This window comes from Nicotiana tomentosiformis, chromosome 3, assembly GCF_000390325.3.
Source record: "Nicotiana tomentosiformis chromosome 3, ASM39032v3, whole genome shotgun sequence".
Classification (NCBI taxonomy): Eukaryota; Viridiplantae; Streptophyta; class Magnoliopsida; order Solanales; family Solanaceae; genus Nicotiana; species Nicotiana tomentosiformis.
Window position 1 is genome coordinate 85,028,114 of NC_090814.1, and position 18,618 is coordinate 85,046,731.

The window sequence follows — 18,618 nt, forward strand, 5'->3', positions numbered from 1 at the left end:
CAATTTGATGGAGGAAGGCTCTAGAACGTAAATCTCTACAGTATTAGCTAATTAACTTTGACACTGTTGTTTGATTTTGGTATAACTTTTTCTTGTCAACTACAGTGAAGATGGAATATGGAGTTTGGACAGAGGGAGTGGGGCATAGGAAAAAGTAATGTAACAAACACACAGAGACAACAGAGAAATTCTGGCAAAATGAAGGGTACTTTGTTATTAACTGAGGTTTCAGAGAAAAGATACATTTATCCTAAACTTGTAATTTGCAGCTACTTTCCTATTCAAACGCAATCACAATGTTAAGAGTATCTTTCAGCTCGGGTCTGATAAAAAAATTGTTAGCCTTTTTCTTTGGGTATTTTAACGGTGTGCACCTCCTAATTTCCCGTATTGTCCTTGCTGTCATCCACCTTACATCTGACATGGATTTAGGCTCCACTACATTTAGATTCTATCCAAAATCATTAACTGGTTAACAGAAACAAAAACTGAAGACTCTTCTTCATCACAAAATTTTACTCTTAAGGTAAGCCCTTCGTAGGCTCGGTAATAAGAGGTTTTTCAGCTTCAAAGACTTGACCTCCCCACTTGCGCATGCGCTCTGCCGATAGCTCAACCTGCATTTCCATTTTCTTGTTACAACTAAGTACTTACAACACAAGACTAAAAGAAAAGGTCAACAAGAATGCATGACACACAAAATATTTAACTAGTATTGCTTCATATTTAATTTTTCAAAGAAAAGAGGAGGAATAGAAAACTCTGCAGTAGTTAAACAACTCCCTTTTCGCAATGATCTTCAAACAAAAATCTTCTGTTCTCTAATAGGTTAATCATTGTACGGAAGCAGTTGATTCCAACCAAGAATGAAGTAAAAATTTAATTGGACATATATTGCCAATTGTTTCACTTACCTCTTTATTCCAATCGATTCTGTAGAGTACAAATGAGAGTAGCAGTGTCTGCAAAGCAAGTCCAGCTATCATTCCTCCCCATAGACCCTGCAAGATAAAATAAATAATTGGGCTCAAAACTTTAGAGATACTAAAACAAAGCATTTCCTATTCATCACCAATAGTTTCCTATAAAAAGATGCTTATAAATGAAGAGTGAGATTAAACTTTGATGTACTTAAGATATGTAACTTTCAGAACGAGAGTTTATTTACCACAACTCCGAAGTTAGCGACATAACCAAGAATGTATCCTAAAGGAATACCAAAAACATAGTAAGATCCCAAATTGATATAAGCCACTAGACCTTGCCATCCACCTCCAATAGCAACACCTGCAAATGACAAAATAGTCCCAACAAGATCACAATAAGGACTATAAAAGACACAAGACACTTTTAACCATACAACAGTAAAATGGAATGAAAAGAATACCTGATATTACAGGCTGAACACTGTTAAGAAGCATTGTTATTCCAAGGAGCCAAGCAAGATCAGCAACGGCTCGTTGCAAATCCTTGCTGTTTGTGAAAAGAATGGCCAGATGATTTCTTACTGCCAATACTACAATCATGCAGACTATCCCAATGAGGAGTGATTGAAACACTGTGATAAATACACTATATTTGGTAGCCCTGGGACGCCCTAGCCCAAGCTCATTTGAGACACGAACACTGAGAAAGCAACAATACATTAGTACAAACTCACAAACAAATAAAGTCCATTTTTCTACAAGCTTCAAGACAATTACCTTATGGCAGCATTGATTCCAATGAACAACATTGCTTCCCATCCATCAACATTCATGCTGGAAAAAAAAGAGACACGACTCACAAGTTGGTTAAAAATGCTTAACAATATTTCATCTCATCAACAGCTATTCGCAAAGCCACAAACTTTGCACAGGCCCATTTAGTTGTTGAATTCAATCAAATACACAGTTAAGCTTAAAATTCAGTACTCTAGACAAATTAATTATCTCTTGATAAGACTTCACTAGCCTAAGTGAATGTTAAACTTCATTTTAACGAGCTTAAGCATTATACGGTTAATCATCCTACCGTAAATATGTTAACTACACATGATTCTACGCTAGGTGATTTCTTTGTATTTACCTTAGGTTTGGTAGGCAGATTTAGTAATGAGATTCCTGTGAAATAATCGAGGTGTGCATAAACTGGATGAAAACTACCATTATTAAAAAAAAAAAGCCAAGACACAAAACTCACCAAATAGAGAGGGATCCAACAGAAGTAACTGCATCCTTGAGATGTCCTGTGAGGATAATGATAATAACAGACTTGCTATCTATCATTTTGTAGTCCAGAAATTTTGCGGCAACGAATTTCTTCATCCCGGCATCTTCAGTCTTATATTTCTTTTCAAGCGCATTCCACAATTCTTTGGATGTCTCCATGCTACTGTATACATTATACAGATTATCATCCAGTCCGCTAAGAATATAATTCTTACATAAAAAATCAGAATGCTTCCACGCTTCAATCACGAGAAAGCGTTCATTATCTGGAGTTTTATCCGGCAGATCAGGAACATCTTCCTTGATGAACTTCTGTAGACATAACGTAGTCAAGTAGAAGAACATCTTCTGCTGCCAGCGCTTGAAATCAATCCCGGAAAATTTTCCGGGTTTTTCTGCCGGTGCCAACGCCGGTGTTCGGCTTGTCGTTGCGTTGGCAGTTGCCATCGGAACAGCTTGGTTCTCGTTTTCAGTCATCATCTTTTCTGTAAAAGAATGACACAAACAAACGTTTAATACACGTTTTCAAACTGGAGTAAAAATCACGTAGATTTTAATATCCAACAAAACGCCACGAAGGCTTAACTCTCCAAAACGGGAGTACACAAACCACAAAGGTTTTAGTTTGCAGAATAATAAGAATAACACAAGTACAGAAATAAATATTAAATTCCTTAAGATTGTTATTCCCGGTCAATATTGCTGTATTTGTAAATATTAATTCTGCAAAATATAAGTTAACGTAATGAAACAATAATAATAAATTCGAGCCCACTGAATTCACAGTGTTTCCTTAAGGAATTTAATCCCCTCCTAGTACCCAAGGTAATGGATTATTTCCTCCCAGGATAGAACGAATAACACACTGGTGTAGCGGTACTTCAAACCCCAGTGTTTCGGCGAACACAAAGTTCGGTAGCAAATCACACTTACAGTTGCTTTGTTTGAAGTTAAAAACAATGCAGAACGAAGGAGTATATACTCAGAAAAACGTATGGAAGTTCTGAGAGGAAGGAGTGCAATGTATAGCCAATTTGTTGAGCGAATTGTATGTTGAGTTTTTTGGTATCTTTCTTCAACATTTGCTGCTCATATATATAGCAGCCAAGAAGGAGTGCAAGACCAAACGTCCACCCTTCATGGTGGAGCAAGCATTACATGTTTGTGGAGCAAGCACTTCATGGTGGGAAGACCATTATCCGGCTGCCAAATTATCAATACACGGATTGGAAAATATCCGTTACAAATACGGATAATCTTACGTTAATATTTACTATTAACAAATAAATTTGGTCCAAAAAATTAATCAATCAATCGATCATTTGACCAAATCCAAATCCAAATCCAAATCCAAATCCAAATCCGAAGCCGAAGCCGTAGCCGTAGCCGTAGCCGAAGCCGAGCCGAGCGAGCGACGACGGCGCGAGGCTTGCTTTCTTCTTAACTCTTTAAGAGCTACAAGAAGAGCAATTATATATATACCCACCAAAAATGTCTTCCACTTCCAATATGGGACAATGTCTCATTGTTAAGAGGGGAAACTTAAAATTTTACTCAAAATTTCATTTTCCCTCCATTTCCCATTCACCCTCATTTTAAGAATATTACATCTTAAAAATAAAACCTCAACAATCCCCCACATGAATGGGGAATGGCTATATCACGGAAGTATGCATGAAAAAACTGTGTGATTTACAAGCAAGGATTAATTGCATCTGGATAAGTAGGTTTCCCTTTGAACTTTCCGTAGTAAACTTATGTCGGATATACTCGGTCAATCGGTAGATTTGATATCTTTGAACCGTCGATCTTTGGTGTATACCTAGACAACCATAAGTCACACAATCAACCCTTAACCGTCTTTGGTTCTCATTGTTGTGTTCGTTTCAGCCATGAACACCGCCTGGTTTCATAAGTGCGTAGAGAACTGGCCTTACAAAGTTCTCCTTGAAGCGGCTCACACTTCACACTTAAATAGGTGATTCCTAAACGTGTCATCCTGTAGATACACTATTTGATATACCCCGTATCAAATTTAGAAATCATTAAAAAGCCTTAATGCTTTATCCTTGGTACTGAACATTGTCTCATCACGAGAATGGACTAAAATTTTATTTGACAATGTTGAACCGTCATTAATGACTTTGTTTGATCTCTTTGAACCTAGATCTTGGGATCTCCAGTCTTCTAGGTAGAGTTACCGCCACAATGACTTGTTCTCGGCCATAGCCCCATTCCCCTTGATGATTTCTCAACTACCTCTCTAGTTAGGCCTTTTGTAAGTGGATCCGACACATTATCACTTGACTTTACATAGTCAATTGTGATAATTCCTCTAGAGAGTAATTGCCTAACGGTTTTATGTCTTCGTCGTATATGACGAGATTTACCGTTATACATGACGCTCCCAGCCCTTCCAATTGCCGCTTGACTATCACAATGTATGCATATTGGTGCCAACGGTTTGGGCCAAAATGGAATGTCTTCCAAGAAATTCCGGAGCCATTCAGCTTCTTCACCGGCTTTATCTAAGGCTATGAATTCAGCCTCCATTGTAGAGCGGGCAATACATGTTTGTTTGGACGACTTCCAAGATACCGCTCCTCCACCAATAGTGAATACATATCCACTCGTGGACTTAGAATCAGTTGAACCGGTGATCCAATTTGCATCACAGTATCCCTCAATCACCGCAGGGAAATTACTGTAGTGCAATTCAAAGTTCTGGGTATGTTCTAAATATCCCAAAACTCGTTTCATTGCCATCCAATGAGATTGGCCTGGATTGCTCGTATATCGACTCAGTTTACTTATAGCACAAGCTATGTCTGGTCGTGTACAATTCATGATATACATTAAGCATCCCAATACACGAGCATAATCCAATTGTGATATGCTTTGGCCTTTGTTTTTTGCTAATGCAAGATTCACGTCAATTGGAGTCTTTGCAACTTTAAAGCCCAAGTGCTTGAATTTTTCAAGTACTGTCTTAATATAATGAGATTGTGACAATGCCAGACCTTGAGGAGTCTTATTGATCTTAATTCCCAGAATTAAATCAGCAACTCCCAAGTCTTTCATATCAAACTTGCTATTGAGCATACGCTTAGTAGCATTTATGTTGGCAATGTCATTACTCATTATCAACATATCATCCACATATAGGCAAACAATGACTATGTGATTTGGAACATTTTTAATGTACACGCATTTATCACATTCATTTATCTTAAAACCATTTGACAACATTGTTTGGTCAAATTTCGCATGCCATTGTTTGGGTGCTTGTTTTAGTCCGTAAAGAGACTTAACAAGTCTACATACCTTCTTTTCTTTACCTGGAACCACAAACCCTTCAGGTTGTTCCATGTAAATTTCTTCCTCCAACTCTCCATTTAAGAAGGCCGTCTTAACATCCATTTGATGAATTTCAAGACCATACACTGCAGCTAATGCTACTAACATCCGTATGGACGTAATTCTTGTAACTGGAGAGTATGTATCAAAGTAGTCTAGACCTTCTCGTTGTCTATACCCTTTGACTACGAGCCTTGCCTTGAATTTATCAATAGTGCCATCATCTTTGATTTTTCTCTTAAAAATCCATTTAGAACCCAAAGGTTTATTTCCAGGAGGAAGATCAACCAATTCCCATGTATGGTTGTTCAATATGGATTCTATTTCACTATTGACTGCCTCTTTCCAAAACAATGATTCTGAAGAAGTCATAGCTTCTTTAAATGTTTGAGGCTCATTCTCCAATAAGAAAGTCACAAAATCTGGTCCAAATGAAGTAGACGTTCTTTGACGTTTACTACGTCTTGGATTCTCCTGATTACATGTACTTTCTTTTGTTTCTTCCCGAGGTCGTTTAGATCCTTCACCAAACGACTCACATTCCTTTTTATACGGATATATATTTTCAAAAAACTCAGCATTATCTGATTCTATAACCGTATTATTATGAATGTCGGGATTTTCTGATTTATGAACCAGAAATCGATATGCTTTACTATTTGTCGCATATCCTATGAAAACACAATCAACGGTTTTCGGTCCTATCTTTACCCTTTTGGGTTTAGGAACTTGCACTTTTGCCAAACACCCCCACACTTTAAAATAATTCAAGTTGGGCTTCCTTCCTTTCCATTGTTCATATGGAATGGATTGTGTTTTGCTATGGGGCACTCGATTTAATATTCGATTAGCCGTAAGAATGGCTTCCCCCCACAAGTTCTGTGGCAAACCAGAACTTATCAACAACGCATTCATCATCTCCTTTAATGTGCGATTCTTTCTTTCCGCAATCCCATTAGATTGGGGCGTGTAAGGGGTTGTTGTTTGATGAATAATTCCATATTCTAAACATATTTCTTCAAAAGGAGATTCATATTCACCACCCCTATCACTTCTTATCATTTTTACTTTCTTGTTAAGTTGCGTTTCAACTTCATTTTTGTATTGCCTGAATGCGTCTATTGCTTCATCTTTACTATTCAGTAAGTAAACATAGCAATATCGAGTACCATCGTCAATAAAAGTTATGAAATACTTCTTTCCACCGCGAGATGGTATTGACTTCATGTCACAAATATCTGTGTGAATTAAGTCTAAAGGATTTGAATTCCTTTCAACTGACTTATAAGGATGTTTAACATACTTAGATTCCACACATGTTTGACATTTTGATTTTTCGCATTCAAACTTGGGCAGTACTTCCAAGTTAATCATTTTCCGCAAGGTTTTATAATTGACATGACCCAAACGTACATGCCATAAATCATTTGACTCAAGTAAGTAAGAAGAAGCTGAAATATTATTATTATTTTCAACAACCATTACATTTAGGTTGAAAAGGCCCTCGGTGAGGTAACCTTTTCCCACAAATATTTCATTCTTACTAATTACAACCTTGTTGGATACAAAAACGCACTTAAAACCGTGCTTAACAAGAAGTCCAGTAGAGACTAAATTCTTTCTCATTTCGGGAACATGAAGGACATTGTTCAAAGTCATGACCTTGCCAGAAGTCATTTTTAGAAATACCTTCCCATATCCTTCAACTTTTGCTGTTGAAGCATTTCCCATATAAACTGTCTCTCCGGGTTCAGCAAGAGCATAGGTAGCAAAAGCCTCTCTAACTGCACAAACATGGCGAGTGGCTCCTGAATCAAACCACCACAGTTTAGGATTTCCCACCAAGTTACATTCAGAGAGCATGGCACACAAGTTATCAACATCATCATGGTTTACTACCATGTTTGCTTGACCCCTTTTCTTGTCTTTCTTCGGAGCACGACACTCCGTAGATTTGTGTCCGGTTTTCCCACAGTTGTAGCAGTTTCCACTGAACCGCTTCTTGCTTGGGTTGTATTTCGGACCAGAAGCCTTCTTCCTCTTTTTGTTAGCTTCAACAATATTTGCTCCCATTATTGTTGAATTTCCACGGCCTCTCCTTTCAGCAGCTTTATTGTCCTCTTCGATTCTCAACCGAACAATGAGATCTTCAAGGGACATTTCCTTTCGTTTGTATTTCAAATAATTTTTGAAGTCCTTCCACAACGGAGGCAACTTCTCAATCATTGCTGCTACTTGGAATGCTTCGTTGATTACAAGACCTTCAGCAAGTAGATCATGAATAATCACTTGCAATTCCTGGACTTGAGTAATAACAGACTTGCTATCTATCATTTTGTAGTCCAGAAATTTTGCGGCAACGAATTTCTTCATCCCGGCATCTTCAGTCTTATATTTCTTTTCAAGCGCATTCCACAATTCTTTGGATGTCTCCATGCTACTGTATACATTATACAGATTATCATCCAGTCCGCTAAGAATATAATTCTTGCATAAAAAATCAGAATGCTTCCACGCTTCAATCACGAGAAAGCGTTCATTATCTGGAGTTTTATCCGGCAGATCAGGAACATCTTCCTTGATGAACTTCTGTAGACATAACGTAGTTAAGTAGAAGAACATCTTCTGCTGCCAGCGTTTGAAATCAATCCCGGAAAATTTTCCGGGTTTTTCTGCCGGTGCCAACGCCGGTGTTCGGCTTGTCGTTGCGTTGGCAGTCGCCATCGGAACAGCTTGGTTTTCGTTTTCAGTCATCATCTTTTCTGTAAAAGAATGACACAAACAAACGTTTAATACACGTTTTCAAACTGGAGTAAAAATCACGTAGATTTTAATATCCAACAAAACGCCACGAAGGCTTAACTCTCCAAAACGGGAGTACACAAACCACAAAGGTTTTAGTTTGCAGAATAATAAGAATAACACAAGTACAGAAATAAATATTAAATTCCTTAAGATTGTTATTCCCGGTCAATATTGCTGTATTTGTAAATATTAATTCTGCAAAATATAAGTTAACGTAATGAAACAATAATAATAAATTCGAGCCCACTGAATTCACAGTGTTTCCTTAAGGAATTTAATCCCCTCCTAGTACCCAAGGTAATGGATTATTTCCTCCCAGGATAGAACGAATAACACACTGGTGTAGCGGTACTTCAAACCCCAGTGTTTCGGCGAACACAAAGTTCGGTAGCAAATCACACTTACAGTTGCTTTGTTTGAAGTTAAAAACAATGCAGAACGAAGGAGTATATACTCAGAAAAACGTATGGAAGTTCTGAGAGGAAGGAGTGCAATGTATAGCCAATTTGTTGAGCGAATTGTATGTTGAGTTTTTTTTCTTTCTTCAACATTTGCTGCTCATATATATAGCAGCCAAGAAGGAGTGCAAGACCAAACGTCCACCCTTCATGGTGGAGCAAGCATTACATGTTTGTGGAGCAAGCACTTCATGGTGGGAAGACCATTATCCGGCTGCCAAATTATCAATACACGGATTGGAAAATATCCGTTACAAATACGGATAATCTTACGTTAATATTTACTATTAACAAATAAATTTGGTCCAAAAAATTAATCAATCAATCGATCATTTGACCAAATCCAAATCCAAATCCAAATCCGAAGCCGAATCCGAAGCCGAAGCCGAAGCCGAAGCCGTAGCCGTAGCCGTAGCCGAAGCCGAGCCGAGCGAGCGACGACGACGACGGCGCGAGGCTTGCTTTCTTCTTAACTCTTTAAGAGCTACAAGAAGAGCAATTATATATATACCCACCAAAAATGTCTTCCACTTCCAATATGGGACAATGTCTCATTGTTGAGAGGGGAAAACTTAAAATTTTACTCAAAATTTCATTTTCCCTCCATTTCCCATTCACCCTCATTTTAAGAATATTACATCTTAAAAAATAAAACCTCAACAAGTAGCAGAACAGGAGATGCAAAAACTGCACCTTCAAATGTGAAGGTCCGTTAGTATCTTTTTCTTTCATAAGTAGGTTAAATCTAACAACAAGGGTTTGTTACACAAACAGTCGGCGATTCAATATTTATTTTTGTAGCCGTTATACATAGATTATAATTATACACAGTTAGACACATATTATACATGAATTAGACAAATATTATACCCGGCTATTTTAGTTTAAGAGATTAGCAACTTGTTTGGATGGTTGTTACCTATTGTATATCGTATTGTTATTTTAAATACGATGTTTGTTTTGGTTGTTACTTAAATTTTATTTTTATTGTATCGTATCGTTAAATCCGTCGTTACGTAACGACGAAATGTGCCACTTTACGTAACGACCGATTTGGTGTGGTCGCGTCGTTACCTAATCTTTTTCTCTCAATCTCACCCTTCATTATAATTAAATGATTTTATTTTATCATTTATCCTATATTTTTATATAATAATTTTACTCCGTATCATAATTTTTCCTTATAGTATTGAAGTTTATTCTTCATATAGCTTATGCGTGATATCATGAAACTACGTCAAACGATATAATCTATCCAAACATTGTATTCATCAAACAATACAATACAATACATTATGAAACGATACGTAACAACCATCCAAACAAGCAGCTATTTGGGTTAATTCTTCTTAAATAATTGACGAAAACAAAAAGGTGCATACTTTTGTGCATATTTTTGACACATTTACGTGACCGAAACTGCTTTCAAAGAATTACTTTAGATCAACCAAACATAAAAAGACTATTTATGTAATTTTCTGGCAATAACAGCAAAGGAAAAAATAGGGGAGGAAGTAGTACGAACCATGCAGCCGAAAGAGAAAGTACCAATGACATTTTGAGCAACAGAAACAGCAGAGAGTTCAATAGCACCAAGATGACCACAGAAAGCAACAGTAATGGAATAGATCCCAAACTGGCAAATTATGTTAAAAGCTATTGGGCCACCAATCTCCCATAGCTTGAAAGTCTCGATCCAGAAGATAGCCCACCATTGTTTCAGGCTTTTAACGGGCCGGTAATCACCGTCGAGCCCAATGAGCTGGTGGTGGTCGCCGGCGAAGTCGGGGAGAAATGGTGTTTCCATTTACTCCTAGACCTAGTACGTAGAGAAATCACAATTCTCCGCGTTTTGCGCTGACTTGTACTGTTATAATATCTCGTAAAGCCCAAATGGATACAAACTAGTACAACGACAGTTAAAGGTATTTACAAAATGCAAGGACAAAGAAGTCTCATAAAATAATGGGCGGCCAGAAATACGTTTACGACACGCCTTCTCTAATTGTGTAGGATCTAAGTGCGTGTATTTGGTCACGTTAAAGAGGAAGATGGATCTGTGAGTGTTTAACTTTTATTGGTTTCCGCAAGCTTATTTGGTGTCTTGTGATATCCAACACCTCCAATCTTTTAATGCCCTAATATATACTTTTGTTTTCCCAAATTAGCCCTCAATCTAATGAGAATTATTATTTGAACTAACTTGTTAGTAAAACTTTTACTACAAAATATGGTAGAAACTCTCCATCTTCAGTTCCAACTCACATCTCAAACTTATGAAAGTATTAAATCTTATGCGGAGACAAAGATTTGGTAAGATTAGGATATTTGCGCTCGGGTGGCCCTCTGACATTGAGGTTACGAACGAACCCACGCGGGTGTCCATTGGTTTCCGCAAGTGACTTTTTAGCGTATATATATACACGATATTTTAAATTTATTTATCTGATTTTATCTTAAGTTTTTCTATTTATAAAAGGTAATTAACTTTTTTTAACAAAATATATTCAAATTCGGTAAAAAATAATAATTTATCTATAACTTAAATATAACAACAACAATAACAACAACAACAACTATCCAGATCAAGGACAGAGAGACTATTTTCCATAGACCCCCGGATTACAACTTAAATATAATTTTTTTTAATACAGAATCCGGTCAAAAACTACAATTTATATACAACTTATATATAATTATGTTAGTTGTATATATTTTGTATGCCGTTTTTATACCCGAAATACACACTATATACAATTTGTTTGTTTTCTTTTTCGAGTTTCAATAAATTCTAATCAAAATCACTTCGAATCTTCACCAAATTTTCTCAAAACTGAGATATAAGCTCCATAAGGAATTCCCAATCATTTACAGCAACTCCTAATCCAAAAAATAACAATTTCAAAAAATTCTATTTTCAAATTTAAAGCTTCGAAATTTTTTAATGTTGTTCAATGGTTATGTTGGGAAAAATTATATCCCGCCCAGGAATAATATCCATGATAATAACAATAAACAAGAGAGTAACAACGATATCAAATCTTTTATCGGGGTAAAATACAATACCCAAACGAAATAATATTATTACTATAATATTACAACTTAGTAGTGTCAAGAGACTACTATAATTTTTTTTGAAAGAAATAACACTATTTAAAACACCTCACTACAATATTACTCACACTCACTATTTATTCCACGTTAATACGTGAATTACTCTCTTACTTCTATGGCTTCTATATGTTTTGGTGTGTTTGAAATGTGGATACATCGTCCCTGTTTATAGCTGAATGGATGCTTAACACAACCAATCAAAATTGGTTCTGTCGCCTACTTGCCAATTTGCAAGATTGCAAATTTGGTTAATAAGTTGTTCCACCGCCCAAGTTACTTTTTGTAACTTGTTATAACCAAACTTCTGACTTTGTTTATCTCTCTTTTCCTTGTTCTTTTGTTTTTCTTATTTTAGTTATTTGTTTACTTTTCACGGGACTAGTTCCCACAGATTATTCATTTAAAAAGACGGTGATGAAAAACTACAAATCTTACGTGGGCGAACAACGTGTTCGATATTTTTCAGCAATTGATCCCACACTTCTCTTCTGCGCCCACAGTTTCTAACAACGAACAACCAAAAATACATACTTTATATACTTTTCGACTAACAAAATGCAATTAGCTTCAACCGGCCGGCCGGTATGTTTCATGCTCAAGGAATGAGTGAACATAACCCTTTACATTTGAATAGAAAAAAATGTTCATTAAAAAATTGATGATGTATTATTTTCAGACCTTTTATAATATGTATCCCTGTTTATGAATGGATGATGCTATAAACTATGAAGCTTGGAGACATTGCCCGTAAATAGTTGGCGCAACCTCTAAATTAAACAGTGTAGGGCTGTTACAAGGGCGATAAGTAACTTTACTCAACCTGTTAATTACTACAAAAATGATTTCTTTTCGTGCAACTGTAAGACGATTTCCAATGAAATTACCTGAAAATCTAGCCAAACTTTATCAGAATTGGCAATGGCTGTGACATGCCAAGGGGTTGTCTGGCTCTATTGTGTATCTTTTGTCATTTTGCCCATCAGAACTCTTCTGATTAACTTTCTTTAAGTTTGTTGAGAAAGATTGAAATTATATAGCTCAATGTACGTGCTTAAAATGTCTCTTTAAATGAATTAACCATGCCTATGATGGTATTAAATATACTTTGAGTATTTCACTATGAAACTAACTTAACTCTGAGGCCGGAGGCTTTATTCCTTTGAAAAATAAAATAAAAAATGAATTAACCATCAATGGTCCTACGAAATAACTGTAATTAATTGCTCCTCTAGGTTAGGAGAACCAATTATTAAGAGCGAATATTCATATCCTTTGAAATAAACTAGCGTTTGGACATAGATTTGGTTGAAACTTGAAAAAAAGAATTTTTAAAGTTGTGTTGAAGAATAACTTTTTAAGAGTAGAGGAAAACTTTTACCCAAAAATTGGCCTAAATCATCAAATTTCATGAACAACCGGTATTTTTAACTTGTTTTTAAAAAAAGTAAAAAAAATTCTATGTCCAAACCGGAGCAAATGAATTGTCATCCAGGAAAAGAAAGGAGAAAAATTCATATTATCTGAAAGAGAGAAGTCAAAAGAGAAGTCACATGCACTTTTTGAGAAAGTTCTTAACTCTCAAGTCTAGTGTCTAGTTAACTCTCAAGTTCTTAACTACTCTTCTTACTCTTCCTCTAATGTCTAGTGTAGTTAGCATTTCGTGACCTTAGTACTTTATTCGTCCCATTTTAATGTAAAAATAGCACAAGCTACACAGTTTTCGAACTGGTAATTGAAAAATAGCCAGCATTTGTAAAGTCATTGAAAAATAGCTACTATTTTGTTGCAACACGGACTGGTCCAGCATAATATACTAGAGATTGGTGCACCTGTGTATGAACTTCCAGCATATTATGCTGGAACTCTAACACGAGGAAAGTTCCACCATAATATACTGGAGATTGGAGCACCTGTGTATGAACTTCCAGCATATTATGCTGAACTGAAATATTATACTGGAACTCCAGTATATTATGCTGGAATATTTTCTGAATTTTGAACAGTGTTTTCGTTCAGATTTATCTTTAAATGAAAAGTGGCTAAATTCGATTACTTTTGAAACTGTGACTATTTTTCAATTACCACTTATAAATGTGTCTATTTTTGAATTTCTCCCCATTTTAATTCTTGCTTTAGCTTTTTTTGAGTCCACTAAGAAAAATAAAAAATATAAGATAAGTGTAATTTACTAAATTACCCGTATTAAACGCTTTTTGGGAATTGGGTAGTAGTATTAAAAGAACTACTACTTTAATATTAAGGTTATAGTTAAAAACAATTAACAAATTTAATTTTAAATTCTTAAAGTGATAATTATTTTGAGATAATTTTTTAAAACTAAAATGACATTGAAAATGGGACGGAAGGAGTAATTGATACTCCCCGAGAAGCCAGAATCAATGCATTTTAGGCACTAAAGTAGAATAGAAAATAGAAGGAACAAAATTGCCAATGACTCATATTTAAAGTGTAGGCTCCGTCCTAAATCATACACTACTAAACAAAAAGTAACAAGAAGATAATTCTTCATTCAGTTGTATCACGCGTAAATCTTAGCTCTTAAGCCCTTTGGAGAATGGGGACTAGCAGTTTTCTCCGTTTCAATGTGTTGACCTCCCCATTTCCGCATGCGCTCTGTCGTCTGCTCAACCTGCATTTCCATTTTCTTATTACTACTACAAAAGACTAATGAAGTGTTTAACTTAGTCTTACTTCAGTTTTAAGTTTCCAAAGAAAAGGTAGAAGGACTAGAAAATTCTGCACTACTTGAACTACTGGCCTTGTCACAGCGATCTTGATACAAACTTTCAAGTTAAAAACAAAATTTACTGCTGTCTATATAGAGTAACTTCTGCAGAGGATCAGCAGATGACTCTAACAAATAATCAAACTAAAATGTCGAACATGAAGTGTTATGGAGTTTAATTGAATAAAAATAACCATTATTCACATACCTCTTTATTCCAATCAATTCTATACAGTACTACTGAGAGTAGCAGTGTTTGCAAAGCAAGTCCAGCTATCATTCCTCCCCATAGTCCCTAAAAGAAATTTGGTTGAGAGTAAGAGATTCAAAAAGATTTAAATTTCGATGTACTTGAGATGTGTAACTTTCAGGACGAGGGTTTATTTACCATAACTCCGAAGTTCGCCACATAGCCAAGAACGTATCCTAGAGGAATACCAAAAACATAGTAAGAGCCTAAATTGATATAAGCCACTAGACCTTGCCATCCACCTCCAATAGCAACACCTGCAAGTGAAAAATAGCCCCAACAAGATCACTATGTATTGACATTTGACACTTTAAGGACTATGAAGGAGTAAGACGCTCTATGTATTGACACAGTAAAACTGATTTAACGCAACACCTGATATCACAGGCTGAACGCTGTTAAGAAGCATTGTTATTCCTAGAAGCCAAGCAAGGTCAGCTACGGCACGTTGCAGAACCTTGCTGTTTGTGAAAAGAATGGCCAGATGATTTCTTACTGCCAATACTACAATCATGCATACTATCCCAATGAGAAGCGACTGAAACACTGTGACACAGACGCTATACTTGGTTGCCCTGGCACGTCCTAGCCCAAGCTCATTTGAGACACGAACACTGGAAAAGCAACAGGATATTAGCACAGAGTTACAAACAAATTAAATGCACATTTCTGCAAGCTTTAGAATTTCATTACCTTATAGCAGCATTTACTCCTATGAAAAACATTGCTTCAAATCCATCAATATTTATGCTGAAAGACAGAAAACATTGACATGAATCTAAATATAGAACTCACAACATTTCATCTCACTGTCAGTTACAAATAACAAAGAACTCTGCACTGCCAAATTGTGCTGTTCAAGTCAAATCAAACTCACATTTTATGCTCAAAAGGCAGTACCCTGGATCAAGAATCTCTAGATAAAACTTCAGTAGCTAGAGAATGTCTAGCTTCATTTTACCAAGCTTAAGCAGAACCAAGACAAGAGACTAACCAAATAGGAAAAGAACCAAGACAAGAGACTAACCAAATAGAGAGGGATCCAACTGCAATGACTGCATCTTTGAGATGGCCGGTGAGAATAATAATACTCATCATGTACCAGGTTTCAAGGCATAGCATAACAGCCGACTCAATTGACAGTCTAACAAAAGCCCATATGTCATTGAATGCTGACCGAGACCATCCCTTCCACCCATCCTTGCACCAAACAACTACGTAAACAAATTGAGCTATTGCATTGGCCCAACCTACGAGATTAAAGGATATAGCTGCCCCGGTTAAACCCCATTTAAATACAAAAATAAAGAGCCATAGGAGAAGAGCATGGACCAAGAGAGCCACAAAACCAATCCAGGCCAGCACACCAACTTTACTCTGGGCTTGCAGAAATTTTGAAGTGGGAATATTGATAGACAGGGAATACAACTCAGGTATGGTTAACATGGCAAACCTCCCCGCAACAACAGCAATCTCATGATCTTGGCCAAGGAGCTTAAGTATTGGAGTCGCGAAAATATAGATTGGTAAGAGAAGGAAGGTACTCAGAAGTAGAATTATCATTGAGCGTTGTGTGTAAACTCCAAGCATGTGTACTTGCCCAGCACCAAATGCCTGCCCACAGAGCGTCTCCAGAGCACTCCCCATGCCTATCTACAGATAGATTACATATACCCATATAAGAAACAAAGGAGTCATAAGAAAGATGAGAATAAATAATCCCAGTATAAAGTTCCGCATAACTAATACATCGTTCCATTTGCAACTTCAGCCTCCTATTACTAATTTAATATCTAACTGATACAAGATCTGCTTTTGATTACAAAATCACAATATAACTAATGCAAGTTTTAGTTTGAGGTATTAAACTATGCATTGCTAATACTGGAATAACCGGTGCTCGAAAGAGGATGTGGAATAAAATTACATTTAATAACAGTACTTAGACATAATTATCTAATGACAAAGGTAGGCAACCACTGCATAATCAATTAACAAAATTGTGTCATTATTCTCAGTCTAACTCCGTTTTAGATTGTTATTATTAGTAGCATAACATATTAACATTCCATTTTAAAGTAATTAAACAATTTGTGCAGTACAACAAAGAGTATTATAGTAGTTGCGGTAGTAGGAATTAGGAAATATACCCATATGAGAAACTAAAAGCACAAAAGCGCATTAATTAATAACGAATATAATAAAAGGAAAAAGAAAGAGGGGCACGAACCATGAAGCCGAAAGCGAAAATACCAATGACAGTTTGAGCAACAGAAACAGCAGAAAGCTCTGTAGCTCCAAGATGACCACAGAAAGCAACAGTAATTGCGTAGAGTCCGTACTGGCAGATAATGTTGAAAGCTATTGGGCCACCAATCTCCCATAGCTTTGCACTCTCGATCCAGAATACAGCCCACCATTCCTTCAGCCCTCTAATCGGCCGGTAGTCACCGTCGGGGCCGATGAGCTGGAAGTGGTGGTCGCCGGAATAGTCATCGAGCAATGGTGATTCCATTTACTCCTACTACTTTGAAAATTACACACTTATTGTAGTATTATTATTATCTCAGTTAGTTATTGAACAATAAAGAAATGTCAACTTACTCTTCTTCTTCTTCTTTTTCCATGAGATAGAATAACTTCATTTTGGATTTTTTATAGCACGTGTTTGGCGTGTAGAACTAGATATCCACACAATTAATTTATTTAGTTCCATAGTATGATATCCTTTTATATGAATTTTTTATTTAAATATTAATAACATATATAGCTATAGAAATCTCATGGCGGACCAAAAGGAATTTCTTTTTTAAAACTCTATATTCAGTCGAATGGAGTCATTTATGGAGGAATTAAGTATATAAAAAAAGATACTATGCACTTGAATCACGTATATGCCTCCGTATATGGCACGTGTTTGGCGTGAAGAACTATAACAAACTGTTGTTGGGTCTTGATAACGTCCACCTACCCTAAAATAAACTTGTGCTTCCAAAATTAGCCCTTAGTCTTATTATTGAACTAGTAAATTGACAAGGCATAAATTTAATTTAATTTTCCCCCCTAAAATTAGTTGAGATAAAAGAGATAAATTTAATCTATATATGCAGGAGCCACTGGTTTATCTGAACCAATAGCTTTAGTTTAGACTCTATACATATATTAAAACCTATAAAATAAGTACAAATATTAAATTTTGAATCTTGGCCATAAAATTTAATTCTTGGATCCACGTTTGTGTATATTTGTGCAATCAAAAATCAATCATATATATTGATGAAATCAAAAGAATATATATATATATATATATATATATAATTAGAATTATAGCTTAGATTAATTGCATTTTTCATGAATTATACATTTTCTATTAATTACTAGATGCTTGCTGCCCGTGCAGAGCATAGGCCAATGACCAACTCTTCAACAACAGAATCCTAGGATAAGTGATCAACTTTATTAATTAACACCAAATGTTATGTAGTAAGTTATATACATCTTGTAAGTTAGTCTAAAAGTTAACAGGCGCAGACATTTGCATTCTCGTGTGTATATCGCAGATACATGTCATGACCTACCACATCATCATGCCACGTAAGTACCATTTGGCGTATATTAATGCCATGCAGAAGCTTACATAGGAAGCATGCTAGCATTTGTGAGAAGATTCTAGATGAG

At 36.1% G+C, this 18,618-nt stretch overlaps 1 protein-coding gene and 1 non-coding gene across 4 annotated transcripts; one reads left to right on the top strand and one right to left on the bottom strand.

Moving 5' to 3' along the window:
- Positions 1-188: 188 nt before the first annotated feature.
- LOC104116441 (protein DETOXIFICATION 35-like) lies at positions 189-17,705 on the bottom strand. Of its 3 annotated transcripts, XM_070197202.1 has the most exons (8): positions 17,171-17,705; positions 16,028-16,593; positions 2,182-2,241; positions 1,704-1,760; positions 1,388-1,626; positions 1,169-1,287; positions 915-1,001; positions 189-617 (listed from the first exon to the last, which is right to left on the bottom strand). In XM_070197202.1, the coding sequence occupies exons 1-8, from the start codon at positions 17,453-17,455 to the stop codon at positions 522-524; spliced, it is 1,509 nt and encodes a 502-aa protein (XP_070053303.1). In that variant the 5' UTR covers positions 17,456-17,705; the 3' UTR covers positions 189-521. The 3 variants fall into 3 exon arrangements, with proteins under 3 accessions (XP_070053303.1, XP_070053304.1, XP_009625622.1); XM_070197203.1 differs by lacking the exon at positions 2,182-2,241 and having other exon boundaries at positions 15,968-16,593; XM_009627327.4 differs by lacking the exons at positions 189-617; positions 915-1,001; positions 1,169-1,287; ... (1 more) ...; positions 1,704-1,760; positions 2,182-2,241 and adding exons at positions 14,376-14,594; positions 14,899-14,985; positions 15,079-15,197; positions 15,316-15,554; positions 15,634-15,690 and having other exon boundaries at positions 15,968-16,593; positions 17,171-17,696.
- LOC117281869 (small nucleolar RNA Z267) lies at positions 13,021-13,092 on the top strand. Its single transcript, XR_004512503.1, has one exon. It is a non-coding gene; the product is annotated as a small nucleolar RNA Z267 (small nucleolar RNA).
- Positions 17,706-18,618: the final 913 nt, after the last annotated feature.

Bases quoted from the DNA above. Each gene is read 5' to 3' on its own strand.
- LOC104116441 (XM_009627327.4), bottom strand. From the start codon at position 17,455: ATGGAATCACCATTGCTCGATGACTATTCCGGCGACCACCACTTCCAG. The intron at 15,691-15,967 runs GTTAGTCTCTTG...TCTGTCTTTCAG, and splicing joins GTTGGATCCCTCTCTATTTG to CATAAATATTGATGGATTTG. The intron at 15,555-15,633 runs GTAATGAAATTC...TTGCTTTTCCAG, and splicing joins GGAGTAAATGCTGCTATAAG to TGTTCGTGTCTCAAATGAGC.